At 39.2% G+C, this 24,140-nt stretch overlaps 2 protein-coding genes across 5 annotated transcripts in view; one reads left to right on the plus strand and one right to left on the minus strand.

The window, feature by feature from the left end:
- The first annotated feature begins 24 nt into the window (after nucleotides 1–24).
- Nucleotides 25–24,140, plus strand: part of SPATA6L (spermatogenesis associated 6 like) — a 60,100-nt gene continuing 35,984 nt past the window's right edge. For 3 of the 4 annotated variants that reach the window (XR_009503864.1, XR_009503866.1, XM_059926449.1), the window contains exons 1-6: nucleotides 25–49; nucleotides 1,377–1,431; nucleotides 10,034–10,078; nucleotides 14,272–14,409; nucleotides 17,400–17,448; nucleotides 21,255–21,296. Coding sequence is in view for 1 of the 4 variants with exons in the window: in XM_059926449.1 (XP_059782432.1) it covers nucleotides 10,040–10,078; nucleotides 14,272–14,409; nucleotides 17,400–17,448; nucleotides 21,255–21,296 (268 nt within the window). In the remaining 3 variants the exon portion in view is untranslated. The remainder of the gene's footprint in view (nucleotides 50–1,376; nucleotides 1,432–10,033; nucleotides 10,079–14,271; nucleotides 14,410–17,399; nucleotides 17,449–21,254; nucleotides 21,297–24,140) is intronic. The other variant, XR_009503865.1, reaches the window with a different exon arrangement.
- PLPP6 (phospholipid phosphatase 6) lies at nucleotides 11,058–14,070 on the minus strand. The gene has a single exon (XM_059926448.1). It carries the CDS (start codon nucleotides 13,939–13,941, stop codon nucleotides 13,066–13,068), a length of 876 nt encoding a protein of 291 aa, XP_059782431.1. The 5' UTR covers nucleotides 13,942–14,070; the 3' UTR covers nucleotides 11,058–13,065.

The following is a 24,140-nucleotide window of genomic DNA, read 5'->3' on the forward strand; positions in this document are numbered from 1 at the left end:
TACTCCACTTGGTACGTCACTTCCGGATTGGAAGGCGTGGCCGCGGGAGGTGCGTCCCGGGGCCTGGGAGGAGGGGGTGGGTCTGGAATGGTTTCTTGTTTAAAACTTCTTTTACTGAAGCCTTTCAGTGTTGCCAGTTTACCCTCAACGGCGCTGAGGGTCATGTAGTATTAAATGCTTGTTGTCTGGAGTTTCCTACGCAGTAAACGGTGGGTCCTAGGGGCCGGGAGGAGTTCGGACCAAGTGTTGTCCTCCACTTTGAGTATTGTTTAAAAACTGCAACTCATTCCTGTACTCGTTACTGATATGTAAACCAGTTTCTGAAGCAGGGGTGAGGGTGGAGGCAGTTGAAGTGGAGAGAAATTTTAAAAACAGAGCCAACTTTCCTCTCGTTCTGAGTTACAAGCAACGAGGATTCTGCGAAACTTGGCTGGGAAGAGGAGTATGCCAAAGATAAAGTACTGGAAGGAGCAGGACTTTAAAAAATACAGTACCATATATACAATGGAATATTACTCAGCCATAAAAAGGAACGAAATTGGGTCATTTGTTGAGACGTGGATGGATCTAGAGACTGTCATACAGAGTGAAGTAAGTCAGAAAGAGAAAAACAAATATCGTATATTAACACATATATGTGGAACCTAGAACAATGGTACAGATGAACCGGTTTGCAGGGCAGAAATTGAGACACAGATGTAGAGAACAAACGTATGGACACCAAGGGGGGAAAGTGGTGGTGGTGGTGTGATGAATTGGGCGATTGGGATTGACATGTATACACTGATGTGTATAAAATGGATGACTAATAAGAACCTGCTGTGTAAAATAAATAAAATTCAAAAATTGTAAAAAAATAAATAAATAAAATACAGTACCACGAATAGTGGATGTGTAGGAAGGGCTTCCTTGTATTTCTACGTATCTCGTTTAATCGTAAAGATTTGTGCTCTCATTATCCCCTTTTTTGAGAAGAAGAGATAGACCCCAGCATGCCTAAGGTCACACATTTTAAGGGGAAGAGGTAGGATCAGCCCAGGGCGTATGACTTCAAAACATGCACGTTTAACAATCAGGCATTGCTGCCCTACTCATAATTAGAGACACAAATAAGAATAACGAGACGCCATTTTTTTCAGTCTTTTGAAGTTTGTCGATACCGAGTGTAGGCAAGGTGTGAGGAAATGCTGTTAGAATGTCATTTGTGTAACCTTTCGGGAGGGGTAACCTGACAGTATCAGAGGTTTAAGTGCTTTGATTCGGCAATTTAACTACCAGGAAATTATGCAACAGTTATTTTTGCACCAATAACTAGTGATTTATCCACAAAGGTGTTTATTGCAGCTTTTTTCTTTTTTCTTTTTTTTTGTGGCAAGGAACAAAAAGCAGAAAGTATATATAACTGTGCTGATATAGAAATATCTCCAAAATGTGAGTAAAAAAAGGCAACTTACTTTCTTATATGTATATTTATATAGCTATACGTATCTATCGAGAGACAGTAATCCAGTTTGTGTAAAAACAATTCTCTGTGTGTGTGTGTGTGTGTGTGTATACATGTGATAGAAAATTCCTGGAAAGTAAACAAGAATTATTAATGATTACTCCTGGCGGGTAAGGCTGGGGAGGAAAGTTTCTGAGCATCTTTCCTTTCTTTTTTTTTTAAATTTTTTCGCCGTACCCCGCAGCATGTGGGATCTTAGTTCCCAGACCAGGGATCGAACACACGCCCCTTGCATTGGAAGTGGGGAGTCATACCCACCGGACTGCCAAGGAAGTCACTGAGCATCTTTACTTTCTACTCTTAGTTTTACTGTATTATGCTGTTCCAGTATTTTCCAGTGACTGTATGTTATACCTTAGTAACTAATTACAACTAAAAGTTGAGGAGCACTGTGCCTGAACCTTTTGAGTTTAAGAGTGAAAGCCATAGGAGAAAACATGACAGCAGCTAAAGCAGGAAGGGAGAGGAGACAAAAACAGCTTTATTCACTTGTGGCTTTTTACTACTTGAAGAACATTTCTCAGAAACTTCCAGTGACTTCCCCTTATATATTATTGGCCAGAACTGGCTTAAATAAATTGATTCATTCCCTGGACCTAAATGCATTGCCACCCGCACAAAACCGGGATTCCATTGGCAAGGAAGAAGAGCTTATGGCTCTTAGGGAGGCAATCACATTGTCTTCTATAACTGTTTAAGTTCCTGTGCCATCTAGTGCCAGCCTAACTCCTGAGTGTCATTTCTTAACTTCCTCTACCCCCTGCCCAGTTTTCTCTTAGTATGCTCATTGGCCTCCTTTCAGTTCCTCAAACATATCAATTTTTTTCCTGACTCATGGCCCTTTACATTTGTTGCTCCTTTTGCCTGGGTATCTTTTCCCTTTGTTCTTTAAAAGTCTTGTTAGTGGTCATGCTTTTCTTTTTAGATCTTAGATCAACTGTCACACCCTTAAAGAGGCTGACATGTCCACTGGGTCTAAATTAGGTTCTTCTTCCCTCTAACCTGTAACTTTCTATCTCACCCCCCTGGATATTTCCTCCCTAGCATTTATCATACTGTTATGATCTATGTTCACATATTTATTTTATTTCTTACTCCACTAGAATGTAAGGTCCACAAGGGCATAGATTGTTTCTTGTTCACTCTTGTGCCTCCATGGTCCAGAATGGTACCTAGCACATAGTAGGTACTCAATAATATGTGTTGAATCAATGAATAGGGAACAAATGAATGGAAACAAGGAGAAAAGGAAAGGTGTAGGATTACACACAGACAGAAGAGGGTAAAACGGGAATGGGAAGAGTTATATTTTGGTAGGAGAAGAAAGGGTGGCTATAATAACATCAGAAGTAGCCTTATCTTAGCCATGGCTGACTTTGGGGCCTGAATCCTGTGCCCAAGTACAGTGGACACTTTTTACAAGTCTTGGAACTAAATCATACTCTTTTCTGCTTTCTTATATCGGATAATATAATTCCTTGGAAATTGCTTTGGGTCGTAGTTATCCTACTACTCCCATGGACATAGAACTAGCCAGCTGAAATGCAAAGGAGCAAATCAATTTTTCCTGAAGATAAATTACTTTAAAATGGAAGGATATGCACTATGTACATAGCCCAGAATGCCCAAGGGCAGTCCTTGTGGAAGGTTTTGTGTGGTATCATTAAGTAAGTATTGAGCCTACAAATGCCAGTCAGTCAAAGCAGAAGCCAAAGAGTAACATGAGTTTGACTCATGAACTCTAATAAAGTTTGTGAAATAGATTTCATGTGTGGGTCCAGATCCCAAATGACTTCAAGATTGTTAAAAGCTGTTCAATTGCAAGTTAATTCCTTCCCTGGAAGCATTCCTGATACTTGGGGAAAATTCTCAAGAAGTATGTATGCTTAAAGAAATACGCAAATTGCCAGCTCCTGTTTTGGATATTCATGCAGAGACCATAGTTCTTCTAATACACTGCTGCTTTTTTGAATTACTTGTAAAGTATTACACACCACAATAATATTCTTATGTTATCTGAATTTGAGTTGAATAGATCCACCATATTTTTTCTTTAAACGTACGTAAGACTTTTTTTTTTTGGCTGCGTTGGGTCTTTGTTGCTGTGCGCGGGCTTTCTCTAGTTGCAGCGAGCAGGGTCTACTCTTCGTTGCAGTGCACGGGCTTCTCATTGCGGTGGCTTCTCTTGTTGTGGAGCATGGCACACTGGCTTCAGTAGTTGTGGCTTGCGGGCTCTAGAGCGCAGGCTCAGTAGTTGTGGCGCACGGGCTTAGTTGCCCCGTGGCCTGTGGGATCTTCCAGGACCAGGGATCGAGCCCATGTCCCCTGCATTGGCAGGTGGATTCTTAACCACTGCACCACCAGGGAAGTCCCGAATGTATGTAAGACTTCTGTCAAAGGAATTCATAGTGATGCCACCAAGAATCCTCTTGATGGGCTATCTTAAGACAAAATGAGGTTTACGTAAGGATATGATTACTTTTCTTATTTAAGTATGTGTTAAAGATTTTAAAATTTTTATTATAAATATTTTTAAATACACAAAAGTATATTATTATAGTAAACTCCATATGTCCATCACCCAGATCAACAATTATCAAGATTTTGCTACATTTCCTTTATCTATTTCTTTTATTAATTTGCTGGAGTATTTGGAAACAAAATCTTAAGCATTAGATCATTTCTGCTACATACTTCAATATGCATCTCTAAACAATGTTGATATTTGTCTTCCATAAACACAGGGACATTATCATACCTATCAAAATTAATTAATTTTGATTAATTAATTAATTGCTTGGTATTATCTAATACCCAAACCATAATCAAATTTCCCCGAGAGTGTTAAATATTCTGTTTAAGTTGGTTTGTCTGAATCAGGGTTCGAACAAAGTCCACATATTATATTTGGTTGTCAGGGCTTGTATCTTTTAATCTAGAACATTTCTCCTCCCCCCCTTCCTTTTTTTTTTTTTTTTTAATTTGCAGGGTTTGACTTGTTGCAGGCTGAGTTAGTTGTCCTATAGAATGTTTCACATTCTAGATATGTCTGTTTGCTGTCTTGTGGTGTCATTAACATGTTTCTCCATCCTCTATGAAGTGAGGTTAGCTCTAGAACAACACTGTTCAATAGATGTTTCTGTGATGATGGAAATATTCTACTTGCACTATCCAATACAGTAGCCACTAGCCATTGTGGCTATTGAGCACTTTACAGGTGACTAGTGTGAGTGAGGAACTGAATTTTAAATTTTGTTTAGTTTTAGTTAATTTAAATTTAAATAGCCATATGTGGCTACCTTACTAGATCGTGCAGCTCTAGTGGCTCAGATTCAACTTCAACTTTCTTGGCAAAAGTGCTTCATAGGTGCTTCCTATGAATCACATAGGAAGAAGACATGTGATGTCACCTTTAGTGTTGTTAAGAGTGATCAGTGGGTTCATATGGTGACACCCTGATCCCTCTAATATGAAGTTCCCCCAAAGGGTATGATTTTAACATTAAGATTTTAAAAAAATATAAACTTCATCTTTATGCAGTTTTTGAGAACCAAGGAAAGAGCCCAAAATAGCTCATTGAGCTCTTTTATACATTTATAGTAAAAGTCAGAAAGGTAAACTTTTCTCCTCCATATATCAGACTCTAAGGAAACTATACTGTTAAAGAACATTTCAGAGAAAGACTTTGAAGAAGGCCAAACATAAAGCACAATTAGTTCCTGAGTCTTGAGGCTGGGTCTACACTTAAAAAAACAAATCAGTAATCTGCCATTGCTTTAGGGCTGAAATAATCCGGAGTGTTTCAGGTACTTGAGATTCCCCCGCCCCCAGGCATTTCTCCCAAATCCTAATGAACAACTAGCTTTGGAAACTCAGTTTGCTGGTGTTATTCACATTTGCTAATGAATAATTCACTGGCACAAAAGATTGTAGGGCCTAACAAATGAGTCTGAGTCCAGACATAAAATAATGGCCTAGAACAGGACTTTGAAGATCTTTCTCACTTATTATTGAATCCAGCTGCCGTTGGAGAGACAACTGGCTCTAATAAGTGGGCATGAATGTGATGGAGAGAAGAGCCCCTCTTTCCTTATCTGCCTCATTGTCAGATAACGTGGGTGGCCCTTCTTTTTGCTATAGCAGGGAACTGATTGCAGGACAGTGGTTCCAAAACCTGATTTGACTAACTCTACCCCTTCCAGACTCCAATGAAAACTACAGGCTCTCTTCCCAGAAGAATGCACATATGCACATGCATGAAAGGTTTCCTATCATTTCAGGGCCTTTAGGATCCCTGACACATCCAGGGGTCACAGGATAAAACACCCTGCACTGGAAGCAAAAGTAGCAGACACACTTGCGTGGATATTCTCACAGTATGCAGTATACAGGCTGGAGCCCCAATGCTGAAGAAGCCAGTTCCTGGTCCTCCCTATCCTCCCAGATTTATCCTTTCTATTATTTTATATTTTCTACTTGTTTTAATTTGTTTTCCTTTTTAGACCAAATAATGCAAATATTTTGCAAAAATATTTTAAAAGTATCTAAGGCTATTCAATGAAAAGTAAGTTTTCTCTCTGTGTCTCTACTCTAGGTCCTTTCCCCAGAGGCATCCACCATTAGCAGTTTCTAGTTTTTTCTTTCAGAAATATTCTAAGCATGTATGTCCATATCATATTCTCTGTCTCTTGCAAATGGCAGCACAGTTTACACATTTTTGTCCCATGCTTTTTTTTTCTTAGCTCTATATTTTAGAGAGTTTTTACTGCTGGGACTTAGAGCTCTGCTTTATTCTTTTCCCATGCTGCATACTATTCCATCTTGAGGCTTAACCATAATTGATTTAATCTGATCATACTTAATGAACATTTGGATGGTTTCCAGTATTTTTTTAAACTACAAATATTGCTGCAGCATATGTTTTTGTGTACTTGTGAAAGTATACCCATATATACCTATTCCTAGCAGTGGAATTCCTGAGTCAAATGAAAAATTTTGATAGAGATTAACAAATTGCTCTCCAGAGAGGTTATATGTGGTAGACAGAATAATGGCTCCCAAAGATATCCATGCCCTAAGACCTGGAACCTGGGAACATGTTACCTTTCATGGCAAAGAGAAATTAACTTGAAGATGGAATTAAGGTTTCTAATCAGCTGACCTTAAAATAGGGAAATTATCTTGGATTATCTGGTGGACTCTATATGGTTACAAAGGTCCTTAAAAGAACCAGAGAAATGGTAGCATGAAAAGGAGTTGGTTCAATGTTGCTGGCTTTGAAGATGAAGGAAGGGAGCTATGAGTCAAGGAATGAAGGCAGCCCCCTAGAAGCTGGAAAAGCAAGGAGATGGAAAAGACAAGGAATGCAGCCCTCACATTTTGCTTTTAAAGATCTCTGTTGGATTTCTGATTCACAAAATCAAAAATTATACATTTGTCTTGTTTTAAGCCATTAAGTTTGTGGTAATTTGTTATAGTAGCCATAGAAAATTCATACACTTTATGTATTTACACTCCTACCAACAATGTATGAATGTATTTTCCCACATCCCTGCCATTAGTGATTCCTTTTTTTTTAATATATTGTCCTCCCCTCGTATGAATACTCCTTCCAATGTTATTTGAAAAGAAATGTTTACAATTTAGTGTCCTATATTTTTTTAGATAAAAGGAAAATCTCAGATATAATTATCTGTAATATTTTGTTCTTTGCTCATTATAATTAACTCTTTGGAAAATCCCCATCTGGGACATGTACCATTTTCTTGGCAGTGGCCAGGATGTGAGCAGGATGCATTACTGATGTGTCATTTCTGCAATGCTGTTGTCACTGCTGATCAGCCGGCACTGCAGAAATACTCTGGGAATAAGAGTTGTTTAATGAGATTTGTTTTCTGCCACCTACACAGGTACCTACACAGGTAATAAAGCCAGTCTCTGTAAGAGGTGACAGTCCAATGGCTTTGCTTGGCCTCCAGTGGAGGTGGCAGCCTCAATCTTTGCAAGATGGGCCAGAGGCATTGTATATGTAGCAACTTCCGCATCTCCCTGGCAGCTGAGTGCCTCAGGTGATTGGGGTGGGGGAAATTAACAGAGTGTAAATATTTCCTATCAACTCAGTTAATACCCCTATGCCAGACTAGCAGAAGTAGCTCTGCCTGGTCCTTTCTCATTTTGCGTATTTAGTTTGCACTGTAGTGGTGGGACCTCCCCTTACCCATGTACATACGTTAAACCCTATAGCCTGGCTTGACCATCTCTGAAATTAACATCTATTCAGGATAATTATTGAGCATCTACTCTGCTAGGTATTTAGGATACAAACTCTTAGCCATGCAGAGCTTACAGTTTATAGAGACAAATAGTAATCAACAATCACAAGAGCAAATGTAAATGTGACTGCTATTGTCACAGTTGCCAAAAAGAGGATATATATGTATGTGTTTGTGTGTGTGTGTGTGTGTAAATAAATAATATTGAGATTCTACCTTGTCTGGGAAAGTATAAGAGAGGCTTGGGTGGGATATGTAAATCTGTATACATTTGCTAATCCATACCTACATTGGATGACACCCTAGGTAAAGGATATAGAGGGAGGAAAAGAAAGAACTAGAAACACTGCTTAGCCAGGGAGAGGAGGATGAATAGAGTTAGAGGAAGAATGGCCAGAGAGTTGAAGGGAAACCAGAAAAGGGCTGTGCCCTAGGAGCCAAGCAAGGAGATTCCAGTTATATCAAGGAGAGTTCAGTTAAGCAAGGAGAGTCCAGTTAAGGCTGGGAAGAGCATAGAATGGGACACTGTGTCTCGGAATCAATAGGTTGTCTATGTTGCAATGGCAGAGACATGGTAGGGCACACCTGGATTCAAGTGTGGCTCCTTCCCTTTAGATGTGTGGCATTGGACAAAAGACTGTCTGGCTTCAGATTCTTCACCTGTAAATAAGAATAATAATATCTCCCTGAAAGAGTTACTGTGGGGATGAAGTTAATTAGCATATGCAATATCCCTACCATTTTGTAGGTTCTCAATAAAGATTGATTCCTTCCTTCCATTATGTCTGTCCACTTATTTATTTGTGTTTTGGTTGTCACTATCCTTGATGTCTTAGCATTGGTGTTGATGACGTACTTGTAAGGTCAAGGCAGGTCCTGTCCCTGTATATAAATGCATTAGTAAGGGTGCCAGCAAGTTGTGTGATCTGACAAATCAGTGCTCTGGATGCTGTAGGGAGCCAAGCACCCACTGATGTGCCTCTTGCTATGCTGACAGACAGATCATCGAGGATTGGATAAGGACGTAATACATCTTCCTTCATCACACTGAGTTTTTCCCTTTCAGGGAAAGGCACTCCAATTACCAAAATTAATACCTAATTCTTGTCTCAGGACATCTTTTTGCACTCACATTTCTGCAACTGCATAAATCTCCAATGCAAAATATTAGTAATAAATGACTGATTCCAATAAAATTTGTTTAGAGACAGCATTGGCCCTCCCAGATTTTTCTGATTGGCTAGAAGCAGCCACTCCCTCCTCTATTCCTTCATTTTTGTCTATTAAATACAGTGAATGGGAAAAAATGCAATTTCTTCTACTGGTTAAGAACTCTTGCCCTGCCTGCTACCTCTGACGGTTTTTAGAGTGTAACCCTGGCTTTGGCAACTATGGTAACTACCCATTGGGAGATAATGTAATTCAGTGCTTCCCTTAAGTTAACTAAACCCCGGTAAAGAGACTGAAAAATATTTCTATTGGGGCTAAAACAGGATACGTAACTTTTAAACCTCTTTAGGAATTGTCCTTGTATTTTTAATTAGAACACGTTTCATTTCTTATTGACAGTGGGCATGTTTTCCGAACCAAACATGAGGACGTAACATTTCATAAGCATGATTTTTATAAGCATGAGAGTACCTTTAGGGACATACTACTATTTTAATTGTAATTGTTACAGAATTTCCAGGGCTTGGGGGTCGTATAGATACTAAAAATGGGCAGGGCTTAAATCGTAACGGAGCTATGATCACATTCGACTTTTAGAATTGACACTGTAAACATTTTAACATAGTGACTGGGGCCCTAAAGAGAGTGGATGGAAAGCGCGGTGGAAAGGAAGCTAGGGCTCTTAGCATCTCGTGATCCGGCCACCAGGGCATACACACTAGGACATTCTCTCCCGCTAGCGCACAGTCTGGAAGCCAGTGTCGTTCCAAGTGGAGCACAGGAGGCTCACACTCCGGCGGCGCCGGGGGCCTCGCAAGTGTTCCCGGGTGGAAGGTTGCGTGTTTGAGTGTCCATAGCAACGCGACGCTTCAGCCTTCTGGAAGCCTTGGCTCCAGCTCGCGCTGTATGAGACCGTCCCAGTGGGAGGGACTTGGGCTGGTGGGAGAACTGATGAGGGTACAGGGGGGTGGGGAGCTGGGGAAACTACTGGGAACATTTGCTCCAAGGATTGAGTTAAACTAAGAAAAATCGGTCCAAGGCTCAGCGCAAAAGGATCTTTTCAAATTCAGTCCTTTCGCCCACGTAGGGAACTATGCCTTTGGAGGTGGTGGTGGAACTGCAGATCCGGGCGGTAAGAGAGATCGACGAACCTCTCCTCTTTGGCCCAAATCAGACTCTTTCCCCAGGGTTCTTAAATGGTTCTGGGTCGTTTTCACCACCCCCTCACCCCACACACATCATTAATCCTACCTCTGTCCCTAAGACTCTCTACATTGGTCTTTTCTTACTTTCTAACCTTTAGTTCAACTCAACCTCTTCCCACCCCTCCCGCCCCCCACCCCGTCCCGCCCCCAAGCCTAGCTGTTTCTTGGCTTTATCCGGAATTTTTCTGTTCTTTTAAAATAACCTTGCATTAAGTCCAAGAAGGATTTTATTTTCTTTTCCGGGATACAGATTTGTGAAGATTAAAAAGCCCCTTCTTTAAATAACCAAGGAAGATTTTAATTTCAAAAAGCCAGATCACTTCCCTGATAATTTGCCACCTCTGTAAACCAATCAAGTATCTTCTAAGCTACTTCCCCTACAGGTGGCTCTGGCTTGCTAATTCCAAAAGGGATCAATCAACAGCTGTTTAATAATTATCCACTGAATCCTGCTTAAGTGAGGTGCTGTGGCAGAATGACTCCATTGTTCCTGTTTGGGGTCAGTCATTCCTTATTTCAGCTTCCATTTTCCAACCCTTCCATGTGTAGTTGGTGACAGACTGTCTGTACACAGCTTTGCCTGAAAGCTATAAGGAGCTTCTCTACTGGCCAGGATTATAAGCAGAACACCAACAGGTTACGGCCATGGAAAATCTGGTTAGCCTCCATACAAGTGACAAATGCTGTGATTTCATCCTACATGCAGCTCTGAAACAAAGATGGAAATTTACTGGATTTGACCGATTTTGCTGACAGCAGATAGGACCAGATTGTATCAATTGTGCTGTATCAACTGTGACCTCTCACAATTGTGCAGTAAGATGAAGGAATTCTTGAGACGTTGAGTGATACATCTGTCTTCCTGCTCATTAAGGCAAAAATTAAACAAGTTTTCATCTCACTTCATTCAACATTACTGGTTAATTTTATTTTGATTTTTAAAAGGCATTCTTCAGTGTACAATTAATTAACAGTGGAATCAGTTTTTTTTACTCTGCGGTACTTAGGATGCTTCAAAAAAATCAGGTGAATTAATCTGTGCTTTAAAAGCCAGCAAACTCAGGCCCCAGCAACCAAGATAGGGAATTCCAGAAAAATAACCAGAAATGAGGTGAGCCTAATTTTGATCTCCCAGTATTCAGACTTGTAGATGCTGCAAGAGGAAAAACTGCTTCCAAATATCTGGCCTGAATATTGCTGCAATTAAAATAAAGGATCCCTCTAAGGCTAAACAATAAAGGAAACCACTTAGAGTGTCACAGTTTGGCTGATTCAGGAAGTGAAGATGTAGTCTGTGTTCAGGATGTTGTGGAAATGCAAATAATTTTGCTTCATTTTGAAAAGAAGCTATTCCTTTTTCAGTGTTCCTCTCACACGCAGAAAGTTCACACTTCCACCCAATCAGAGCCTAGCTGTCACAGCCATTCTCCGGATTCCTATGTACATCTCTATATGACAGATCAAATGCCATAATCCTTTCTATTTATAAATGTCAAAATAATTGGTTGTTAAGATTATCTAAAGACACCAGTTCCACAGGTAATTTAAAGGTTCATGTTTTCAGGCAGAGCAGCATTTAAAGCACACACCCTCTTCCATCTTTCCTGGTCAAAGAATAATGAGCAGAGTCCACCCTGCATTTGGAGGTTTTTGGTCTTGTGATTTGGGGAGGCACCATCGATAAACTGCTTTAATTGTGAGGGTCAATATAAATGGAAATTTAGGAGTTATACTTTGTGCCTGGTATAGCAGTAGGCTCCACTTGATGAATTTCAAGTTAAATACTGTTACCTAAAGTGTGCTGTATACAGGGAAATGGAATTCCATATGAAAAACTATAATATACAGGGTCATCCTTGTGGTATATATTTGAAAGCTTATGCTCTTGCATTGCAAAGAATCAAGTTATTTTTCCACTTTATTACCTCATTAAAGAAGCATTATTCTTTATTCAGTAGAGATGGTAGGCAGCAGGGCCCATCTTCTTCCATGTTGGTCCACTGACAAAGTATGTAGTGAGCCTACCCCGAGACTCTCAGTTCCTTTGATCTCCTCAGCAGCTTCGCTTTTCTGTCCTCTGTCATGCCATGCTATTTGCTGTCAACAGAATTAAGCATGAGGCCATAGTCCCATCTTTCCTTTTCTATGGGCACTGTCGATATGCCCACCTTTAAGTGTTTCTTCTTCAGGAAAGTTCTTGGCTTGTTCTCTGAATGCAGAAAGACAATTTTAGTGGGAAATAAATATCTTTTTAAAGATCTTTTGAGGAGGTAGAGGAAAAGGAGAGAAATATATGTACTATAATCTCTCTTCTCACTACCTGCTCTGCAAAGATGGAAGAGACAAAACTAAAAAAGCGTACCAAGAAAATTAGGATTAAGAATAAATCTTCCCAACTGTGGTAACAGATCTTCAGAGGATAAATTAGAAAAACCTATGTCTTAGACTCTTAAAGTACTGTTTAAAATCTACCTCAGGAAAAGAACTAGGATTAGTATGTGGCTCATCTGCCTTTATATTTACAGAATGAAGGTGATTTGTTTTTTCAAAGTTCAGTTTACAAGTGATATGCTGCCTTACAGGATTACACAGAACAAAATTTTCTGATGTCAACTTTTAAAAAGCAGCAATATTATAATCACCTCAACTTGGTTTCTTTGAAGTTGTCCTGGAGATATAAAAAGTTGTTGAATAGGTATATAATAGAGGGGGTTTTTTTTGCTTTCTATAATATGGCTGTCATCAGTAATGGTCAGCACTGTGCTCTAGCCTAGAAACCCATCAAGATTGTAGGACACCTGAAATCCCAAAAGAAAGCCTGAAATCCTTGGGCAAGCAGGATGGCTGCTGGTTTATGTCAGCATCATCATGTGTAGAAGCCTTCAGATCTGGTGCCATAACGAATGAGATGGTGTCATTGTTGGTTCCACAGTACAAAGAGGACTGGAGCATTGTGCGGTGAAAGCCAGCAATAGTCCACGATGCTGTACTGCATGTAGCCCAGAAAAAAGCCAAAAGCCACGTCGGTGACATTGTGCCGCCCCAGCATGACCCTGGAGAGACCCAAGATGAAGGCCCACAGTACCACCAGCACCCTCAGTGGAATGGCCAGCACTAGGTGGTTCAGGATGAACCGTGACACCAGGGCGGCCCTGGTGGCATGGCCCGAAGGGAAGGAGTACTTGTCCACCGAAAGGGTGAAAAACATGTCCATCTGGTTGTGGGCCGGGCGGCGCCTGCGGACCAGCCCCTTGATCAGGGCCACCAGCAGCAGGTCCAACAGCAGGGAGAAGAGCAGGTTCATCAGCACTTCTCGCCCGGCGCAGCTGTCGCTCCTGGACAGGCAGTAGAGGGTGCCCAGCAGCCAGGGGATGCCGTGTCCCGAGATCTCCAGCAATTTCATAAGGGGCCGCACGCTGCCGCAGGATGAGCTCTCCCCCGCACACACCCCCAGCTTCTTAGACAGCCACAGGTCGATGGCCAGCAGGGAGCGCAGGGCGATGCCCAGGAAGGACGGGTTCAGGTCCATGCGGTCCTCCTCGGGCAGCGGGGGCGGGAGCGCCGGCGAGGAGCCCGCCCCGGCCAGGGGGAACGAGCCGCGGCGGTGCACTGGGCTCTCGGACGCGCGGAGCCGGGCGCAGGTGGGGTCGGCGCCCGGCGCGCGGCTGCTGAGCAGGGACTGGAACTCGAACCTGCCGCCGCCGCCGCCGCCATGGGCCGGGCTGCCGCTGCTGCTCGGGGCGCAGGCGGCCAGCGGGCGTCCCTCGGCGTTCCTCCGGGGGCTCGGCATCGCGGCGGGCGGCCCGGACCGCAGGACCCGGGCGGCCTAAGGAGAAGCTTCCCGGCCCTGCAGCCTCTTCCGCTTCCGCACTGCCATCCTGGAGGGGCGGGGAGAGGAGCCAGCGAGAGGACGATTGTGACACCTGGCGGAGACTTGGGAGGAAATTGGAATTTCCAGTTTGAGCAAGGAGAGGAGAGGGGAGGGTAGTGCTATGGGAGAGAGAGGTGAGGGTTAAGGTGGTGGGGGAAATTTGACATTGTTTGTGGGAGGTTAGGGAAAATAGACCCTTTACAAAGCAAAACGCAAACCCTGTTCTCTATTTTTTTCTTTGTTTTGAAGATTTCTTGCCCAGGGGTGTGCCTTCCTGGCAAGCAAGATGTGTTCCTTGGGGTTTACCTCCTGAATCAGTACCTCGAGACACAGTGCTTTCCTTCCGTGTTCCCTATTATGATTCAGCGGAGCATGAGGTTTGAAAAGGTGATCTTGACTTTCTCATTGCTAAATAGAGAAATTCAAATTCTGTTGTCTGAGGATCATTTAGTGGTTCTTATAAAGAACACAGCTTTTATAAAGTTATTTTGTAAATTTTCTTTAAAAAAAAAATTACATGAAGGCACCTCAGCACAGTGCAGAATCATAGTTGGAGGACTTGCTTTTGCATCCCAGATCTGAGCCAAGTTCTGTCAAACTAGTGCTAAGTACCCTGGTAGATGTTTTCTATTTTTGGAACTCCCATGGCATTTTCTAACTGGAACAGAGAGCATTTTCTGAATGTTCTTGGAGGTGTTAGAGGCAGCTGCGTTACATTCTGACAGAGATTATCAATAAACTAGCAGACCTTAGAAACAAACTTTTTTAGACTCAGAAAAATACCCCAGACTAACCAAATTAGTTAAATCCTGTATCTGAAATCCTGTAACAAAACAAGAAGGCTTTTTAGATTTACTGAGTTTCCTTAGGTCATATCTGGTTTATTTAGCTGCAGTGATAAAAGCTAGATTCCATTCCAGTGAATGTGATCATAGCCAAAACGTTACCAACCCTCTTCCCACTTTCATATTTAATGGAACATTAATTTCATTACTATCCAATCACTGACAATCTCTTGAAGTTTTTGTTTTGGAATTTAGAGATTGAATCAATTTTGATAAGCCTATGATTTTGTCCCAAAAAATATCACTGAGGTGGTTCTTTTGGGGAGGGGATGAGAATGGGAAGGCTTCAGGGTAGGGCCTATCACTTCTAAAGGTCTGGATGGTGGTGCCCAGAAAATGACCTGTCTATTTCAAACAGAGTAGCAGAGGAGATGAGGATTGATTTTTGAAAGGGCTAGGGCTGTGTGTAATATTTTTATAAATCACAGCCCATTAATTAATTAATTAATTTTTTACATCTTTATTGGAGTATAATTGCTTTACAGTGTTGTGTTAGTTTCTGCTGTATAACAAAGTGTATCAGCTATATGTATACATATATCCCCATATCTCCTCCCTCTTGCGTCTCCCTCCCACCCTCCCTATCCCACCCCTTTAGGTGGTCACAAAGCACCGAGCTGATCTCCCCCGTGCTATTGCAGCTGCTTCCCACTAGCTAGCTATTTTACATTTGGTAGTGTATATATGTCAATGCTACTCTCTCACTTGGTCCCAGCTTACCCTTCCCCCTTCCCGTGTCCTCAAGTCCATTCTCTACATCTGCGTCTTTATTCCTGTCCTGCCCCTAGGTTCATCAGAACCATTTTTCTTTTTTTTTTAGATTCCATATATATGCGTTAGCATACGGTATTTGTTTTTCTCTTTCTGACTCAACCTGTTAATTTAAATAGTCTTCCAAACTGGTTGGATAAGAGAGTAATAAATGGATATTACCTTGGAACATACAGTCCGAATCCAAAGGAACCTAGTTCTAACCATTTCAATGTTGGTCGTGGTTAAAAAGTGGGTGGTGAAAATCCAGTCTATTTTTTTCCCCCAAGAATTTCCTTATTAGTTTTATCAATTGTAAATTTGCTTCTCTAGAAGACTTTAAAAATCTTTTTATAAGAAGCCCAAGGACGTAAAATTGTAGACGCTGTAAATCAATCTGTAAATGACCTTGGAGGTCATCTAGTCCAAGCTCCCTGACTTGCAGAAGAGGAGAATGAGTCTCAGAGTCACACTCTAGATGTTGCAAAGCTGTGTATTTGAGATTACTAGATATCACAGACCATTTTTCATTTTACAAAGTGCAATTAAATAAATGCTTTATTTTAAATTTTGAAAAATTGCCTTCTTGTGTGAGCTGTTTTCGTTCATACTCAAGTTTTCTACCAGTTGGGTCTAGCTTTTTTGTATCTGTTCCATTCTCTAGCTGCAAATACTTGCAGGGAGTAGCAAAAACACTTTCTCCTCCTTGGACCTTCTGTATAATTCAGAATTCAATGTTCTAAAGCATTCAGATAAACAAGAAATTACTCATAAAGAATGTATGAGCCATTGTGTTTGAGCAGTTCATGTTGATCATATATTCCCCACAGTCATCCTTGAGAAAATTCTTAGACATGGATGAAGAGAAGGGTTGAACTAATATTACTGAAATAATTTTGGAAAAAAACCCAACTCACTCACATTTGCTTGTTAAATCCAAGTCAGTAAGACAGAAATGGATTACAGGGGACAGCCTCCACTTTTGTAGTTAAAGCAGACCTGGTTTTGGATCAAGAGCAGATTTTAATCATGCTTAAGGTTAAACACCGTTTAAATCAGAAATTTAATGCCTGAAATCAAACTCTGCTGAAAAATTGTGTTTCTTACAGGGTTCTAGAGTTCAGGGAGAGGGTCATGTTATGCCTTTACTTCAGTCCCGTAGGCCCTTTTATCTCAAGGACAAAATAAACATATTTGGCTGTGGGTAGACAGGTATCACAGTGTTTTTCTTGTGCTTCATGATACACCTAAAACTTATGAGGCTCTCTCTTTTGTTATTTTTGGATTCTGTGGGAGTCTAGCTATGAGTACTTAGCTTTTCTTTTGTGTTGCACGTAGAATTTTTATTTATGTTCCTTTTTAGCACAACCAATTGCTTGGGAAGAGAAGTCATTTATTCAGTTAACATGTAATGAGTATCTGTTGTATTCAGGATGTTTTTCTAGGTACTCAAACAAGACTCTTTCAGGTAGATGCCAGATGTGCTTTTAGCAACAAACTGTGGGGCTAGGTCAAGTAGATGATGTTTTGAACATGTGGTAGATTCAGCTAACTTAAATTTTCCTTGTACTTGGTGTTGTGTTAATTCTCATTCATTTATTCTATAGTCATTTGTTGAACTTTTAACCACATACCTGTTAAAGGTACTCCTGTTGAATCCTAAAATATTATATGGCTGGATTTGACATGCGTTAATTATTTGGAAGAATATGATCTAGATTTTCTATAAGTATATATTAATAAAACTTTGAAGATTTATTTTCCCCATTTTTTTTCCTGCAGGTATTTGAAAATGCAATAGATCCTGGAGCTGTAGCAGACATTTTAGAAAGTAGGTACTCCTCCCTTCACCCCCAACAAAAGAGAGAGACTATTGTGTATATGTAATTCACAGATATAAAATTCTATTTTCTAAGTTGTGATACTTCCATATTTACCCCATATTTATGTTCAAGATAGTCTGTGTAAAATTTCAATCATGTCATTGATTCAATTACAAATCCTTTTCTAGATATATATGGCACTTACTGGATGGTATGATTCTGTTTGTTTTATTACCATTAAATGGTTTTTGTATCTTAACTGAGTTGTGTAACCATCACCATAATCAATTTTAGAACGTTTTCATCACCACGGAAAGAAACCCTATACCCATTCTTCCTCATCCCTTCCAGCCCTAGGCAACTACTGACTAATCTTTCTGCCTCTATAGATTTGCTTATTCTGGATATTTCATATATATGGAATTATATAATATGTGGTCATTTGTAACTGGATTCTTTCATTTAGCATAATGTTTTCAAGATTCTTCCTTGCTATAGAATGTGTCAAGATTTCACTTCTTTTTATGTCCAAATAATGTCCCATTTTATGGATAAACCACATTTTGTTTATCCATTCATCAGATGATGAACATCTGGATTATTTTTGCTTTGGTGCTATGATGAATAATGCTGCTATAAATATTTGTGTACAAGTTTTTTTTTTAAACATGTTTTTATTTCTCTTGGGTGTATGCCTAGGAGTGAACTTGCTGGGTTATATGGTAACTCAGTTTAATTTTTTGAGGAATTTCCAGACTATTCCAAAGGAGTTGTATCATTTTACATTCCACCAGCAATATATGAGATTTGATTTCTCCACATCCTGGCCAACACTTGTTATTATTTATCCTTTTGCTTGGTAGCCATCCTTGTGGGTATGAAGTGGTACCTCGTGGGTTTGATTTGCATTTCCCTGATAGCTAAAGATGTTGAGCATTTTTTCATGTGCTTATTGGCCATTTGTATATCTTGTTTGGAGAAGTGTCCATTCGGATCCTCTTCCTATATTTTAATTGGATTTTTATTATTGAGTTGTAAGTTCTTTATATGTTATAGATATAACTTTCATATCAGATGTATGATTGACAAATACTTTCTCCCATTCTTTGGATTATCTTTTTGCTTTCTTAATGGTGTTCTCTGAAACATAAAAGTTTTTAATTTTGATGAATTATATTTTATCTATTTTTCTTTTGTTACTTCTGCCTTTGATGTCATAACTAAGAAACCATTGTGTAATTCAAGTTAAAGATTTATGTCTATATTTTCTTCTAAGAGTTTTATCGTTTTCGCTCTTACATTTAAGTCTATAATACATATTGAGTTGATTTTTGTAAATGGCATGAGCTAAGGGTCCAACTTCATTCTTGTGCATCTGGAGATCCAGTTGTCTCAGCACCATTGTTACTAAGAGTAGTTTTCCCCCATTGAATGGTCATGGCACTCTTGTTGAAAATCAATTGACTGTAAATGTGAGGTGTTTTTTTGGGGGCGGGGGGTGTCTCAATTCTATTGCATTGATTCATAAATCTATCATTATTCCAGTGCCACACTATTTTGATTATTGTAGCTTTATAGAAAGTTTTAAAATCAGGAAGTGTGAGTCCTCCAACTTAGTTCTTCTTTTTCAAGCCTGTTTTTGCTATTTGGGTTCCTTTAGTTTGCCATACGAATTTTAGGATCAGCTTGTCCGTTTCTGCAAAGAAGCCAGCTAGGATGTTGATAGGCAATGATAGGTTGCATTGAACCTGTAGATCAGTTTGGAGAATATTGCCATCTGAACAATATTAAGTCTTCTAATTCATGACATGACACGTGGTGAGAATTAATTGAGTGTAAGGAATTTAGAGACTGAGATAGATTAAGCGCTTTACATTACCATTGGGGTGATGGTTGGAAAGGATATAGTCCTTCTTCCTGTTTGGAAAACCCAAAATTATGGGGTGTCTTGGCTTTTAAGTTTCTTGGCATTTAAAATTCTGTCCTCATGTATTTGTGTTTTTCATAAATCTACAAAGGGAGAATTTTACTTTTATTGTATATATTTTTTTCAGCTTTATTTGAGGATATAATTGACATACAACATTGTGTAAGTTTAAGGTAACAACATGTTGATTTGATACTCAGATATTTTGCAAAATGATTATTATAGTGTTAGCTTACACCTCTAGCACATCACATAATTACCATTTCTTTTTTGTGGTGAGAACATTTAAGATCTACTCTCTTAGTAACTTTCAAGTACAGTATTAACTATAATCACCATTATTGTCCATATTAAAATGTTTTTACTTCTAATATTTTGTGGGAATTATCTTTACTGATTTTTTATTGTTATACCATTTGTATTTTAAATTACTTTTAATATTTAAATTTTATTCTTGGCCTTATAGACATTGAACATGGGCTCACTATTTCCTTTTTTTTTTTTTAACATCTTTATTGGAGTGTAATTGCTTTACAATGGTGTGTTAGTTTCTGCTTTATAACAAAGTGAATCAGCTATACCTATACATACGTCCCCATATCTCCTCCCTCTTGCGTCTCCCTCCCACCCTCCCTATCCCACCCCTCCAGGTGGTCACAAAGCACCGAGCTGCTCTCCCTGTGCTATGTGGCTGCTTCCCACTAGCTATCTATTTTACATTTGGTAGTATATATAAGTCCATGCCACTCTCTCACTTCGTCTCAGCTTACCCTTCCCCCTCCCCGTGTCCTCAAGTCCATTCTCTACGTCTGCATCTTTATTCCTGTCCTGCCTCTAGGTTCTTCAGAACATTTATATTTTATTATTTTTTAGATTCCATATATATGTGTTAACATGAGGTATTTGTTTTTCTCTTTCTGACTTACTTCACCCTGTATGACAGACTCTAGGTCCATCCACCTCACTACAAATACCTCAATTTCGTTTCTTTTTATGGCTGAGTAATATTCCATTGTATATATGTGCCACATCTTCTTTATCCATTCATCTGTCGATGGACACTTAGGTTGCTTCCATGTCCTGGCTATTGTAAATAGAGCTGCAGTGAACATGTGGTACATGACTCTTGTTGAATTATGGTTTTCTCAGGGTATATGCCCAATAGTAGGATTGCTGGGTCGTATGGTAGTTATATTTTTAGTTTTTTAAGGAACCTCCATACTGTTCTCCGTAGTGGCTGTATCAATTTCCATTCCCACCAACAGTGCAAGAGGGTTCCCTTTTCTCTACACCCTATCTGGCATTTATTGTTTGTAGATTTTTTGATGATGGTCATTCTGACTGGTGTGAGGTGATACCTCATTGTAGTTTTGATTTGCATTTCTCTAATGATTAGTGATGTTGAGCATTCTTTCATATGTTTGTTAGCAATCTGTATATCTTCTTCGAGCTCACTATTTCTAAATATATTTTGAACTCAGGAAATATAAAAAAATGTTGTTTTATGTCTAATTTATATAGTCATATAGCATACTGTTTTAAGCAAGATAAACTTTTATAGGTTAATGGATAACAGTTGTATTTTGAATTTTTAAAATGAAAAGTAGTATATTGTTATTTCCGTGATTTATGAATACATCTTTAAGAGAGAAAATATCATATTTTGTCAATATTTTTCAGGAGACAAAATGCTATGTTTATAACTCAGTTATTCTCACCCCATGCCCCCAATTTATTGGGTCTAGAAATACCTGAATCATTGTTGGTATGCCACTTACTATCAGTAGTAGTAATGTAAATGGGGTATTATGGCAGTTTTAAACTTAGTAATTAATGAAAAACTCTGACAGTATTCTAAAGTATTAATATCTCATTTTTCCTTTTTAGGCTTTCTAACAAGGTTTGAGTTAATACAGCTAGTGCCTCCAGGTAATGTGCCAATAAATGAATTTCTAAATTAGTTTAATTTAATTTTAAAAGGATTTTGGCATGACAAAATGGGACTGGCATTTAAAAGCTGTGCTCTATATAACACATGCTTTTTACCCCACCGGTCTGTGGAATTTTGCCCGTTTTTTTTTTTTTTTTTTTTAAAGAAAGTATTTTTTTAAATTTTATTAATGAATTTATTTTATTTTTGGCTGTGTTGGGTCTTCGTTTCTGTGCGAGGGCTTTTTCTAGTTGCGGCGAGTGGGGGCCACTCTTCATCGCGGTGCGCGGGCCTCTCACTATCGCGGCCTCTCTTGTTGCGGAGCACAGGCTCCAGACGCGCAGGCTCAGTAGCTGTGGCACACGGGCTTAGTTACTCCGCGGCATGTGGGATCTTCCCAGACCAGGGCTCGAACCCATGTCCCCTGCACTGACAGGCAGACTCTCAACCACTGCGCCACCAGGGAAGCCCTGCCCATTTTCAGAAGAGTAACTTTATGGGTTTGAAAAAGCAGTGAGCATAGCTTAAACAGGTTCTTTGACTTTCCATTTTTTCATAATTTTATCTAATAATCATCAAATAATTTTTTTAGTCCTGGCTCAGCTTCTTTCAAGTGTTTGCTTTTGGCTGTGTCGTAATTTGTAGAGTGAGTGAGTGAGAGTGTGTGTTTGTGTGTGTGTGAAACCCAAAGCCATCTTCTCTGTTGATGCTAGAACAGGGTTGGCAAACGACAGCCCCCAGGCCAAATCCAGCCTGCAGTCTGTTTTTGTGTGGCCTGTGAGTTAAGAATGGCTTCTACATTTTTAAGAATTAAGATTTACTTCATATACAATAAAATTCACCATTTAAAAGTGTACAATTCAGTTGTTTTTAGTATGTTCACAAGATGGTGTGACCATCACCACTATCTAATTTTAGAATTTTTATTACCCCCAAAAGAAACCCTGTACTCATTAGCAGTCACTCCTCATTCCCTCCTCCTCCCAACCCCTGGCCACCACTAATCTACTTACTGTCTCTAATTGATTTGCTCATTCTGGACATTTCATGTAAATGGAATCACAATTTGTGCCCTTTTATGTCTGGCTTCTTTCACTTAGCAAAATGTTTTCAAAGTTCATCCTTGTTGAAGCATATATCAGTACTAAATAATGTACTTTTATATGAATATGCCAAATTTTGTTTATCCATTCATCAGTTGATGGACATTAGAGTTGTTTCCCCTTCTGGATATTATGAGTAACACTTCTGTGAACATTCATGTACAAGTTGTGTGAATACGTGTTTTCTGTTCTCTTGGGTATGTATTTGGGTATATACCTAGGAGTGGAATTGCTGGGTCACATGGTAACTCCGTGTTTAACTTTTTAAGGAACTGCCAAACTGTCTTTGGTTTTTACATTTTTAAATGGTTGGAAAAAAATTTTTTTAAAGAAGAATATTTACTGATACATGAAAATTATATGAAATTGAAATTTCATCGTCTGTGATGTTTTATCCATGCTCATTCATAGAAGTATTGTTTATGGCTGCTTTTGTGCTGGAATGAGAGTTCAGTAGTTGTGACTATATGGCTTGCAAAGCCTAAAATATTTATTCTCTGGCCCTTTGCAGAAAAAGTTTGAGACCTCTGTGCTGGAATCATGGGACTTTAGGAGGAAACTGTTCTGTGATGACTTTGTTTTGTGTTATGCAAGAGACCTGAGCTAGTGAGAGCACGTAGGAACTGCCACCTGGTGACACCACTTCTCAGAGTTTCTCAATGTGGCTGATTATCTGGTGATTTTAGAGTTTGCGTGTGTATGTGTGTGTGTGTGTGTGTGAGAGAGAGAGAGAGAGAGAGGATACCTAAAACTCAGAAACATTTCTAATACTCTTCTGATCTTTGCTGCCATACGCTTTGCCCTTTCCCTTCCCAGCTTCACAGTTTTAACTTGTAAAAAGCATCCCCAAATGATGAGGAAACCTTTATTTATATTTTGGTGAACATGTTTCTTGCTCTTTCTCTGTGGTTAGAAGAACACATGGATATGGAATTTTTACATAAATAATGTCACATACATTTTCTTCTCTTACTAACTTCCCCAATTATATGTTACTGTTATATTGTAATTTTTAAAAACAGATCGAAAAGCATTATTTTTGATATCATGAAGAATTTCATGAATTTACTTATGTGTTTTTATAGGTCTATAAAAAGTCTGTAAATAATACTTTGGGTTTTACTTTTTCACTCTACATTGTTACCTGTAGGTAACTTATTTGTCATTTTCAATAGCTATGTATTTTCCATAGTGTTATTACCAATCTTAAATTGATATTGTTGAGCATTAGGATTTCTTTGTCTTTCATATATTTATAACAATTATTTTTTCTCTTGATATATTTGTAAATAATAGAATTGCTAGATTGAACCGTATCTTATAACCTGAGAGTAAACTGATCCCCAGGAAGTTTCCATTATTTCTACTGCATTCAGCACTGTATAGAGTGCCTGTTCCCCATATCCTAGCTAATGCTGGATGCTATCATTTGGATTTTTTGTGTTTATAAAGTGTGTAACAATTCTTTAAAATATATTTTACCATATTTTCCGGTCCCTTCTTTTTAGATACGATTTGTGACAACCTTGACATTTTAAATTTACTTCAGAAATTTTCCATTTTCCCATATTATAATTTGTTTTCTTTCTTTCCTTCTGTATAGTATGACTGTCAGTGTCCTTTGATTACTTGTGGAGTGATGTCTGCATATTAACATTGCATTTTGGTATAAATTCCTGATATTTTTACCAAAGTTTTAAATCAATTATGCTTAACATATATGTATTTCCCCTGTTTTGT

Source organism: Balaenoptera ricei, chromosome 6 (assembly GCF_028023285.1).
Source record: "Balaenoptera ricei isolate mBalRic1 chromosome 6, mBalRic1.hap2, whole genome shotgun sequence".
NCBI lineage: Eukaryota > Metazoa > Chordata > Mammalia > Artiodactyla > Balaenopteridae > Balaenoptera > Balaenoptera ricei.

What these genes read in the sequence shown, in the direction of transcription:
- PLPP6 (XM_059926448.1), bottom strand. Translation starts at nt 13,941, where the DNA reads ATGCCGAGCCCCCGGAGGAACGCCGAGGGACGCCCGCTGGCCGCCTGC.